At 51.9% G+C, this 12,014-nt stretch overlaps 1 protein-coding gene and 1 long non-coding RNA gene across 3 annotated transcripts in view; both read left to right on the top strand.

The window, feature by feature from the left end:
* Positions 1–370: 370 nt before the first annotated feature.
* Positions 371–1,408, top strand: LOC141731390 (uncharacterized). Its single transcript, XR_012583471.1, has 3 exons — positions 371–430; positions 510–631; positions 878–1,408. It is a non-coding gene; the product is annotated as an uncharacterized LOC141731390 (long non-coding RNA).
* A 6,016-nt stretch (positions 1,409–7,424) lies between these two features.
* Positions 7,425–12,014, top strand: part of ASTN2 (astrotactin 2) — a 352,662-nt gene continuing 348,072 nt past the window's right edge. For both annotated transcript variants that reach the window (XM_074556304.1, XM_074556303.1), the window contains exon 1: positions 7,425–8,097. In XM_074556304.1, the coding sequence (XP_074412405.1) occupies positions 7,440–8,097 (658 nt within the window). In that variant the 5' untranslated portion in view covers positions 7,425–7,439. The remainder of the gene's footprint in view (positions 8,098–12,014) is intronic.

Here is a 12,014-nt window from a genome sequence, read left to right as displayed (position 1 = left end):
CTAAAATATATATATTGAGCCAAAAGATGGGCTCTGCAATGCTCCTAAAATTTATATATTGAGCCAAAGATGGGCTGACACCAGTGGTCTGGATGACCAGTGGGACTGCCTGGAAGAATCTTCTCAGGGCTGGCTGTTGAGCTGGGCCCTGCTGACAATCCCTGTTTTCCCTCAGAGGGAGGTGGGGGCTTGGCATAGGGCATGGAAAGCAAATCAGCTAATTAACTCAATGAGGGAATATGGGATAGCATGCCTTGGATTGGATGAAGATATGACCTGAGACTGTAGATGCTTCTGCTGCTGGTAAACAAGTTTTTTTTCTGTTTTTCCTGGAACACTATTGACATTTTAAAATGATCCGAATATTTCAGAGTGCATTTAACCAGACTGAGTACTGGATTTCAATACCGTCAACTCCAGAAAGCAAAAGGTGCGTCCTAAATTACCTTCAGAATCATAACAATTTAAAAAGTGGAATCATTTCTCATCTGCCTTGTGTTTTTTTCCAGCTTCTCCAGGTCACCCAGCTGGCCTCCCCGGGGAAGGAGGAGGCAGAGGAGCGATTCCTGCTGGGGGAAGCAGCACGCACACACCTGGCAGCCCTGGAGCACATTCCCTGTGCAGGAGCCAGGTGTGTGAGCTCCCCCTGCCTGGCCCTGCCCCGAGGGCCCCTCTCCCCAGCCCCTGCAGCCCCTGCAGCCCTTGATCTCTGCTGCTGGGGAGTGGGGATGCCACTTAGCAGGAGCCACGGTCGCATTTTGCAGCCAGGACTCCAGTTTGGGATCAGGGGGAGTCGAGTGCGGTTTCACCCAGCAGCCTTTAGTAATGTCTCAGCTCTGTTAAGCTGCCCACAATTTCATCCAGCCATCTCTTTCAGAACAGCCCTGCATCTTCATTACCTTCCCCTCAAGCCATCTGGTCTCCCAGCCTGACCTTTTTAAGAAAGATTGGTTAAAAAAACTGGAGCAGTCCCTGAACAGAAGACCTTGCGTGTCATGTTTAAGCCCAGAGCAAATTTTTACGTCCAAGCTGTGAAACCTTGAAAACAAAGATTTATAATTGAGATTCTGGCTGAAGCAGAGTGAACAGAGACGGTCTAATTAAATTCTGTGGTGGGTATAATTAACCGATTTATTCATTTATTACCCTTTATGCAGCTAATGCAGGCCCAACCACTGCCATTTGTTTATGAGGAATGTGTTACCTGCCTGCTTGGCTCGGGCTGTGGCAGCCAGACCCATGGTGATGGTCTGGAGGGACTGATGGATTAATTTTCAGAAGCCAACACAGCTCCTGAATGAGTCAGCTGGGGAGGAGCAGAGAGGAAAGCAAAGACTCAGGGTTCTCCTTTGGGTTCCTTTGCAGAGTTGCCAAGGGACTTTGATCAAATGGGATGGTCTGGGAGAAAAAGGAGGTTTGGGGTTTTGTCTAAGAGCAGAGTGGCTCTCTGGTGCCAAACACAGCTGGAACTGTGGCACTGAGTCCCTGCTGTGCACTAGGAAGGGCTACAGGAACATCCGCACTGACTCTGTGGATTTCTGCCTTCCCTCCTTCAGAGCTCAGCGTGGAAATGGCACTTCCAAACCCGTAACACAGATAACTACTCACACATCCTTTGGGAGAGCCTCATCTGACTAAAAGCCTGTCTGGCTTTTCCAGAAAGAAGCTGTTTCTTTTCACCCAAGACTCATTTCACTTCGCTTTCTTGCAGCCATCATGAGATTAAAAAAAAACCAACAAAACAACAATGAATCAACCAGAGATTATTTTTCATGAAAGTTTAATCAGGCACTGTCCCTTTCCTATGCCTGTGTGAGCAAACCTCAATGAGCATGTAGAGCCTGAACATGGAGCTAAAAACCACCTGCTTGAGAGGCAAGGAGTGCAGGGAATGGCTTTGCTGGCTGGCACCTCTCTACCTGGGCAGGCTGTCCTGCTGCAGATGTGCTGCCTGCAGCTCAGCCCCCGGCTCCCTCAGCCCATCCATCTCCGAGGCAGTGAAAGCCAATACCTCCCCCCTCCTTCCCCTCCCCGTGCTGCTCCTTAATATTTCATGCATCAAAGAAGTTTCACTTGTAATGCAAAAACTGATTAATTAAGTAGAGTGCAAGAGTTACATGCATTGAAGGTTTCTTTCATCTTGGCAAGGAGAGGAGCCACACTGGAGGCTGTTGCTGCTCGTGAAGCTGTGTCAGAGGGCAGGCAGTGATGGAGTGCTTATGGGGTTCTGAAGGAGGGGATGGGACAGCCTCATTCCTTGGATTTTGGCTCAGGCAACAGGTTGCTTTCCATTTTTCCTTGGGTTTTCCCTTCCTCTGTCAGGGTTGTGACAGCCAGGCTGGCCCTGCCTGGCACTGGGGCTGGTTGGGAGGGGGATTGTAGCAGGAACCTGCCTGACTCCAGCCTTAGGGGCTGCAAAGTCCCTTTCCAGTGTGGCTTTGCTCCTGGATGTGCCCAAAACCCTGCTGCAAACCACACACAAGAGATGTCTGGCTGAAACAGGGGAGCTATGGAGAGGCAGGCAGTGCAGGATGGCACAGGAGGACAGCTAGAAAATGCCATGGGCCCTGAGCCCAGCCCTCCCTGGCTGAGTGAGGCTGCTGTTTTTAACACAGCTGTTCATTCTGCACCTCAGCCCAAAGTGCTGAGCAGCCTCTCCTTGCTGTGCAGCTCCCTGGTCCCACTGCAGCCCTCCTGGGGCTCTTTCCCACTGCCCAGCTGGTGGCTCACAGCTCTCCTGTAAAAGGCAGCGACCAACTGCTTGCACCTGAGGAGGGAGGAGGCAATTCAGCCTCTCTGGCTGCCAAAGCAGGGAGGTTAAAGCTGGCAGAGTGACCCCTCAGGGCACTTCAGTGCAAGTGGTCGGGAAGCTCCCGTTTTGATGCTGTGTCAGAAAGCAGCATCTCCTGCAGCTCTGAGCACAGCCAGGGGCCCTGGGCTGGCAAGAACCGAGCTGCAAAGGGCACTCAGAGCACCCCCTCCTCTCTCTGGAGGTGTTCCTTGGAATTGCTGACCCAGCCTGTCTCCCGTGTCTGGCAAAAGCACAGCTTGAGCCCTGTCACTGACCACAGTCAGGCACCCTGTGGCTGGGGAGCAGCGTTTGTACACTGCAGCTTGGAAACAAAATTAATTTTGTGGCATTTACTTCACAATAATAATAGTAAAAAAATCTTTCATGCTCCTTCAGCAGAGTTATTGATGCTGATGTGACCCTGGCAGGGTGAAATATAAACCACTGATTACATCAGAGCTCTACCAGTGACTTTCTCCTCTGATTGCAAGCAGCAGGATTTTCAACATCCAGGCATTAGAAACACAAATTGCTCTCTGTATTGTAAATACATAGTGCATTTTAATGATCCCTGCTGTATGTACATGCCTTTAGTAATAGGGCCAATTGAAAAGCACTTCAGAAAGCTGCTATTGGTATCTTTGCAATAACCTCCCCATCTATGCCAGCCAATAAAAGGTGCATTAGTTCTGGGTGTCCAGAAATACAGCTCACGGGATTGAAAGTCAAAGAATGCTTCATCTCCGACCCTTTAAATGAGAATTACTTTTTTTTTTTTCTTTTTGCCCTTCACCATCCATTTTAAACTTAGATCATACAGATACTTTAAGCACTTTCCAACATAATGTCTTCACAAAGCTCTCCACAGAGGCTCAAAATCCTAGGTTTGCCTCAATCCCATTTGGGGTATTGTCATGAAGAAGGAAATAACCCTGGGGCTGAACTGCTGAAATAAAGAAATAAGAAATAAATTGAATATCTCAAAGCTCCTGTTAAAAAAAAAATAAAAAATAAAATCCACTCAGGTGAAAATCAGGCCTGAATGTGGGCAGAGAGAGGCATAAGGCAGATAGAGGCATAGCCAAGGTTCCTGGTTTGCATGACACACAACATATGCTCTGCCTTCTCCTAGAGGCTGCTCCACCCGGGAGCAGCCCACTGCTGCCTCTCAGTCGTGGAGAAGCTCCCAGCTCCTACTGAGAACGTTTCTGCTTCCCTGCGGAAACCCCCACGCTTGGGACCGGCACAGATATAATTTCCACAGCCCTCGCTATGTGGTTTTTATCCATTTTTATCCAGCAGCTAATTATTATCCTTGAATTTCTGTCTGTGAGAGAGTTAAAAAAAAAAAAAAAAAGACCCAAAAAAACCGGATTGGGGACAAAAGAAGGGATTTGCCCCCAAGCTGCGCACTCAGCAGCCGACGTGAGAATGGAGCTGGTGCTTCCTGACAACCCGTCAGGTCCCCCATGTCACCCTGCCCAGATGGGTCTTGTCAGTGCAATGCATTTTCACTTGTAAGACGATTTCCACTTCCATCCGGAGTTTTTGCTGGGAACTGCAGTTTCTGCTGCTTTCTTGGCCCCAGTGCTATCAAAACTGACGGTCAGGCAGGCGCTGGCGTCCCCAAGGAAAGGCTGGATCCGTGAAGCAGAAGAAAAAGATATTAAAAATAGACCTCATTTAGAAACAGCAATCTGGGTTACGGGCTATGCAATTGGCTTGAAATTCCTCAGTTTGTTCAGATTTAAAGCATCTCCAAATTTGCAAGTTAGACAAACTTCTGTAAGTGTTCCTAGAATATTTTTTTCAGCAAGTGAAACTCTCAGAACCCTGTTCGTGCCATTTACTTTGGTGCTGTAAAAGGGGGGGATAATAGAAACCTGTTACCTCAGTTGTAAAGCAGGATTAACACATTCCCCTTTGAAAATGTGATTGATGGTTTTCAAACAGCGAAGTTCTGCCTTTAGCTCAATTCTTTGGAAGGAAAAAGCAGGTGGAATCCTTTTCTCCCCAGAATGAGAACGGAGATTTGCATTTACACCGGGAAGGATCCAGACTCAATGGGAGCTGAATGTGCCCATTTGTTGGCTGTGGTTTTGCAGAACCTTCCCCTTGATCATCGTGTCCCTGCTTGTGCAGGAGGACTTGAGAAAACCTCAGTGTGCTGCTCAGCAGAGAGTTGTTAGTAAAACTTTGTCAATCTAAAAAGTAAGGCAAAATAGGATCAAATTATGTATACAGAGCTGCTGGACCTCTGATTTCTCATATCCCAGGAGATGCCTGGAGTCAGACAGTCTGCAGCAAGGCAGGTGTGTCAAACTGTGTCTCCTGACCTTTGCTTTCCAGCTCCAAGCCCTGGAGAACACTCTCACCTCACTGCTCGATGGTGTGTGCTAGGTCAGGGAAAATCTGGATTTACCCAAAATGTGTCCTGCCCCTCAATTCAGCTGCATCCTCAGCAAACTGAGAGAAGGAACCTCCTTGCTCAGAGCTGGGACAGCAGCAGTGGGGATCCCTAAATCCCCTTCCTAGCCCAAGGGTAGCCCCTTACCAAAATCTCCTGGTACTTGACAGCAAAAATTCTCTATTTATGGCAAATGGATGCAGTTGTGCAGCAAGTGGCTACCAGGAGACTGAAGTAACAGGGATGGGGCCTTAAAGAGAATATGTTTCTTTAAGGGAAGGGAAGGGAAGGGAAGGGAAGGGAAGGGAAGGGAAGGGAAGGGAAGGGAAGGGAAGGGAAGGGAAGGGAAGGGAAGGGAAGGGAAGGAAAGGAAAGGAAAGGAAAGGAAAGGAAAGGAAAGGAAAGGAAAGGAAAGGAAAGGAAAGGAAAGGAAAGGAAAGGAAAGGAAAGGAAAGGAAACCTTTCTTGTAGCATTACACTTCTCTCAACATACATCTGACAGGGCTGCATTTTTCTCTGATTATTTTTTTCCAGCATGCCTAGAAACTTTGTCCCTCCAATTCAGACAGATCCAGGATCCCATATTTAATGTTTTTGCAACAAGTTACCTGTTTTGCTGGTGAGAGCTTTTTGCTTTCTCTCTATTCCTCCTGTAGCTGGAAACAGTCCCTGTTCTCACACCACAGCGGGGCTACAGCTTGTTAAAGCTGGAAGCTGGAGCTGGGAATGGCCCCTGGGAATGGGGCTGGAGCTGTTTGTTTGCTGGATTCCATATTCATTGCCATTCTGCCCTTGTTGTGGTTTTAACATTTGATGACCTAGGTATCTCAGAAGGCTGTTTTGCCTCAATAGGCATGTGATGAATTGCTCTTAATTAGCTTGTGGAAATAATATAAGCCTGAGCATTAAGCGTGCTTTGTTAGGGTTTTGACATCTTCTTTTATATGTACATCTACAAATAAAATCAGGTAGATTAGCAGTCACTAGGAAATTGTTGTTGTGAGTCAGTGACTCAGAGCTCCTGTAGGCTGTCTCTCCTTGCCTTTGTTAGTCATGCCCGACTGTGGGCAGGAGTTCATGGGGCTCTGGGCTGGGGTCAAATTTGTCTGTTCTGTCTGTAGGGACAGGGTTTGCCTTCCAGCTCACCCCCATCGTTCCAGTTGGAAGAACCAGGTGGCTCCACACAGTTCCAGGCAGAGTGTGAGCAAAACCACGGCAGTGGAGCTCACCTGGTTTTGTCTTCAAGCACAAACTCCAGCCTTCAGGCGGCACCGAGGCATCCATGTGATGGAGGGATATAGGATCTGAAATCAGACCTCAGGGTCATCCATCCTTCTGGCCCCCATTTAAATGCTGGCTGGTAAACACCAGATCTAAACTCTTTGCTTTAGGCCACAAACTTGTCCCCTCCAGGTTTATCATTGCCAGCAATCCCTGTGTGCCCTGGATGCTGGAGGTGCCTATTCCTTTAGGAGAGGGTAATGATTAGTAACAGCTCTCAGGAAACTCATTTCTGTGCCCTTGCACCCTGGCACTTCCCTGAAAGGAATGAATAGCCTGAAGAAAGAGTGGCAATGAGCTGGATGGAAGGAGAGGTGGGAGGGACAGCATGATTTTCATAAAGTCCTATTGGAAGGAACCTTAAAGACCACTCAGTTCCATCCCTCCACCATGGGCAGGGTCTTCCACTGTCCCAGGTTGCTCCAAGCCTGGAGGGTCTTCCACTGTCCAGCCTGGCTTTGGTCACTTCCAGGGGTCCAGGGGCATCCACAGCTCCTCTGGGCACCCTCTGCCCTCCTCACAGGGCAGAACGTCTCCCTCCCATCCCGTTTAACCCTTCCCTCGGTCACTCCCAAGCCATCACTCCATGCTCTTGCCAGAGCCCCTCTCCTCCAGCAGCGCAGTTGTGCAGGGTCCTGAAAAGAAGGAATGGCCTGAGGAAAGAGTGGCAATGAGCTGGATGGAGGGAGAGGTGGAATTTTCATAAAATCCTGGAATTCTAGAATGATTTGGATTGGAAGGAACCTTAAAGACCACCCAGTTCCACTGTTCCACCACGGGCAGGGTCTTCCACTATCCCAGGTTGCTCCAAGACCCTTGGACACTTTCTTGGACACTTCCAGGGGCATCCACAGCTCCTCCGGGCCACCTCGCGCTCCTCACAGGGCAGGATGTCTCCCTCCCATCCCGATTAACCCTTCCCTCGGTCCCAAGCTTGGGTCCCTCCCAAGCCATCACTCCATGCCCTTGCCAGAGCCCCTCTCCTCGGGCCGCGCAGTTGCGCGGGTCGGGAGCGGCGGCGGCGATGCGGTCGCGGCGCGGTGGCGGTGCGGTGGCGGCAGCAGCGCGGTGCCGGTGCCGGGGCCGGTTCCGAGCGCGTCTCCCGGCTCGGGGCGGGCGGAGGGTCCGCGGGGAGCGGCGGCGGCGGGGCCGGGGCGGGGCGGGGGGCGGGCCCGGGCGGTGGCGGCGGCGGCGGCGGGGCTGGGGCGGCTCAGAGCGCCCGGCTCCGCTCGCCTCCCGCTCCTGCGCCTGGCTCCGGCCGGCATGGCCGCTCCGCCGCGCCGCCGGGCCGCCGCTCCACCCCCGCCGCTGCCGCCGGTGCTGCCGCCGGTGCTGCCGCTGCTGCTGCTGCTGCTGCTGCTGCCGCCGCCCGCGGTGCTGCTCGGCGGCGGGCCCGGCGCCGCGGCGTCGCGGGAGCCCCCCGGCCCCTGCCGGGTGAAGACGGTGACGGTGTCCACGCTGCCGGTGCTCCGCGAGAACGACATCAGCTGGAGCGGCGCCCCGCCGCCCGCCGCCGCCGCCGAGTCCCGCCTGCTGCTCTTCGTCCGCAGCGAGCTGCCCGGCCGCGTCGCCGTGCAGGACGATCTGGACAACACCGAGCTGCCCTTCTTCACCCTCGGTAGGCGCCCCAGCCGCTTCCCGCCCCGTCCCGTCCCGTCCCGCATCCCGCCCCGCCATCCCGGAGCATCCCCGAAGCATCCGACACCCGCCGAGCCGGCTCCGTGTCCGCCCTCCCCGCTCTCCGCGGGCAGCTCGATGTGTTTTGGGGCTTTCTAACCCTGCCCCTGTGCTGCATCCTGGTTTTTTGGGTTTATTGGTTTTTTTTCCTGCCTTTCCTGCCGGGGAGGGATTTTTTAGCAGGGCCTGAGGCTGGCGGCGCTGGCAGCCCCGGGAGGAGCGGAGCATTCCCCGGGAGGAGGAGAGCAACCCCGCGCAGGCTGCGAGTGATGGGGGCTGCCTCGTGTGCTCCAAGTTGAGCTCTGAGCCCTGAGGAGGTGCCGCTGAGCCTGGCAGAGCGGGAGGGGATGTTTTTTGTTGTGTTTTTTTCTTAGCCAGAGCCTGGTTTTATAAATGCTCCGTGTTAATTCTCGAGGCTCGCTCTCGCTTCACGCACAACTCCAGCGCCCGGGTCTGTGCGAACGCTGCAGACTTTCCTCCGCTCGCAGCTTTGTGGGGAGGGGGATGGGAATAGAAATAATTCTGTGGTCGTACTTGGGTCCTGATGCCGGATCCTGTTGTCTCGGGTAGCGTGCCCGAGCTGCCCCTTGTCACTTTTACCCATTTCTGTGCCGAAATCAGCCAGTCCCCCGGGAGAACTGCTCCGAATGTCACCTGGGCAGTGCAGTGTTTACTCTGCCAGGTCATCTAAGGGTTTTGGTTGATCTTTGCTTTATCCATCAGCTGTCCTGTTTTTCGGCATGCAAACCTAGGATAATCTGAGTAGCTGCTTAAGTCGGGTCTCAGGTATCTCTTGACACACGGGATTGTGACTTCCAGCACATCTCTCTGTGTGTCTCAGGTGTGTCGAGGTGTGCCCATGTCCAGGCTCACTGGGGACAGCTGACCCCAAGTCCCTTCCCATGTTTCATGGAGTTATTCCCTTTCACTGGGTACAATGAGGAGGGGTAGGAAATGCCTGTCTGTGTCCCCCAGTCCTGTCATTTTACCTTGTGTGAAGCTTTGCTGTAGCAAACGCCCTAATAAATAAGTTGGTGGTACTTCCTGAGGCTCTCGGGCTCCAGCTTTGCAGTTTCCTTAGACACGGTTGGTCAACTGCAAAAATCCGAAACAGACCACTAACAAAAGTGACAAATCCAAGGTTTGATGCAGTGGGAATGACGTTTACCATACCGTGGTTAAAAGTAACAAGAAGTTTCATGGTTCACTGAGTTAATTTTCAGATTAGAGTACAGTTTCTTCAGGGACTGGGTGTGAATTGCGCACTGATCTAAATATATCAGATAGCAGAGAAACCCCTCTGTGTGAGCTTAGATAATAGCTCAAGTTGAAGGAGAGAAATTTGTCTTGATAGATCAGAGGCACGATCTTGTATAGCAAATCCTATTTCTGTGAGTGCCTGCCAGTAAAGAGACCATGTCTTCATCTAAAAATTTCTTTTACTTGCCTGGCATATTGGTTATGCGTGCACTCATGAATATGACGGATGTCTTGTGCAAATCTGTGGGGGTTTTCCTGCCCCTTCATGAACAGAAGACCCCAAAAAGATCCCCTCCTGTTCCCTTGGACTCACAGGGGTCAGGCAGATTGGAAGACAAACGGAGGCTGTGCCCATGGTGGGATGGCTTCATCATGGTCCTGGAATTAATCAGTCTGTTGCCTCCAGAGAAGGTAAAACACTTGTCCTTCCCCAAGGTCTAGCTCATGAATTGCTGTGGATGTTCTGATATTTGAAATTTGTTGCATTTCTCCCCATCTCCTGGTGTGGCAACTGTCTCGCTCGCAGTTAACTCTTCTCTGGGTGAGGGCTGTGCAGGATTTCTGCTGGCTGGTTTTCCTAGAGCAGGAATTAAGGCTGTAGTTTTCTGTAGTGGTTTTTTTTTTTTCCCCTCTCCATCCTTTCCTAACTTCATTGATGGTTGGGAACCGGAGAGCAGCAGCTGCTGCCTCGTAATGGGCTCTTGGAGGTGAAAATCACGTTACATGCGGGAAGGCTTGGGAGAGAGGTGGGGACAGAGATTCTCTTTGGCAGAATCTTTGCAGGTCCTTATCTTTAGCTGATTTCTGATGATTGTGTCCCTCTGTGCGTGTTGCTGGACATGTTGAGTGGCTGTCTGGGCATGAGCTCAGGAGGACACGTAAGAGCTGACGTCCTGCCGGCTGCAAATGTGTTGAGGACTCTGAATGTCTTGGAGTGCAGGATCTTGCTGTGAGCAGAGATCACTTTCTGGCCTCAGCGGGGTAAGGATGGGGCAGGATGACCTCCTAAAGCACATAACTCAGGACAGCCAGCCCAACTGGCATCCTGGAGGGGTTTTTGAAAGGAAAAAAAGATTAAAAATAGAAAAGGAAGCATAAAGCTGGCAGAGCTGAGACATGGTGCTGATGCTACTGATTCTGAAGTGAAATAAGTTGAGAAAGAAAATTGAGGCCACTCCATTCTGCAGGCTCAAAAGTCTCTCCAGGCTAGGAGGAGGGAAAGAATATGTTGCTTTTCTTGGTGGCAATGAGTTTAAGCAGCAAGGACTGTACTCCTGGGTCTGCTCAGCAAGTCCCAGCACTGCAGTGCTTCCTGAGCTGCTCCTCACTCCCTGGCATTTAAAGGAGGGTGGGTGATCTGTAGCTAAGGGATGGCAGTGCCAGAGCCTTGGCTGCAGTGGTGTGAAACTCAAAGTCATGGAATCATGTAGGTTGGGAAAGATCTTTAAGATCTGTAAACCTAACACTGCCAAGTCCACCACTAAACCATGTCCTGAAGTGCCACATCCTCCAGGCAGATGCCCTGAATTGCTGGCTGGTACAAAGCACGTGGAGTGCTCTGTGTCCCTTTTTTTTAAAGGATTCCTCCTTCTAGGGAGGAAACAACTTTATCTGTTGCTTGACTATATGAAATTAAATTCTCTGAAGTGCATAAAGCGAGAGCTTCCAGTGTAGCATCCTTGCCTGTGGGGCTGCCTGGTCTGCAGGAGCCACTGCATGGCTGAGACAGAGGAGAAATCAGCACTAGGAAACATCCACACAGCTCAGCTGGGCCCGTGGCACGCTGGCAATATCAGGAGCAGCAGCATCAGCAGCAGCAGCAGCAGCTACTCATGGAAGGCAGGAGCCCACTAGGGGGTGGTGGGTACCCGGGGATGCTCCACAGCAGCTCCTGCTTTGTGTGTGCCCACAGGGTACCAGGGATGCTGCACAGGAGGGTACCAGGGATTCTCCACAGCCTCTCCTCTCTGTGTGCCCACAGGGTACAAGGATGCTGTACAGGAGGGTACCAGGGATGCTCCACAGGGTACCAGGGATGCTCCAGGGACGCTCCACAGCATCTCCTGCTCTGTGTGTCCACAGGGTACCAGGGATGCTGCACAGCAGCTCCTCTCTGTGTGCCCCACAGGGTATCAGGGATGCTCCACAGGAGGGTACCAGGGATGCTCCACAGGGTGCCCAGGGATGCTCCACAGCAGCTCCTCTCTGTGTGCCCCACAGGGTATCAGGGATGCTCCACATGAGGGTACCAGGGATATTCCACAGGGTACCAGGGATGCTCCACAGCAGCTCCTCTCTCTGTACCCACAGGGTACCAGGGATGCTCCACAGCAGCTCCTCTCTCTGTACCCACAGGGTACCAGAGATGCTCCACAGGAGGGTACCTGGGGATGCTCCATTCTCTCCCTGTGTGCCCATGTGGCCATTTCAGGTTGCTGGACAGCACCTCCAGCTCTTTGTGCCTCAGTGGGCATCCAGCACCTGCAGGAAGGTGAGGAGCCCAGGCTGGGGGTGGTTTCATTGTCTCCCAACAAAGGTAGGAAACTTTGATTCTTTGTGCATCCCTCCTGGGCTGCAGTGGGGAGCTGCTGCAGAAAC

Source organism: Zonotrichia albicollis, chromosome 21, assembly GCF_047830755.1.
Source record: "Zonotrichia albicollis isolate bZonAlb1 chromosome 21, bZonAlb1.hap1, whole genome shotgun sequence".
NCBI lineage: Eukaryota > Metazoa > Chordata > Aves > Passeriformes > Passerellidae > Zonotrichia > Zonotrichia albicollis.
Note: the sequence above shows the minus strand (reverse complement) of the source record. Positions and strands in the feature narration are given on the sequence as shown.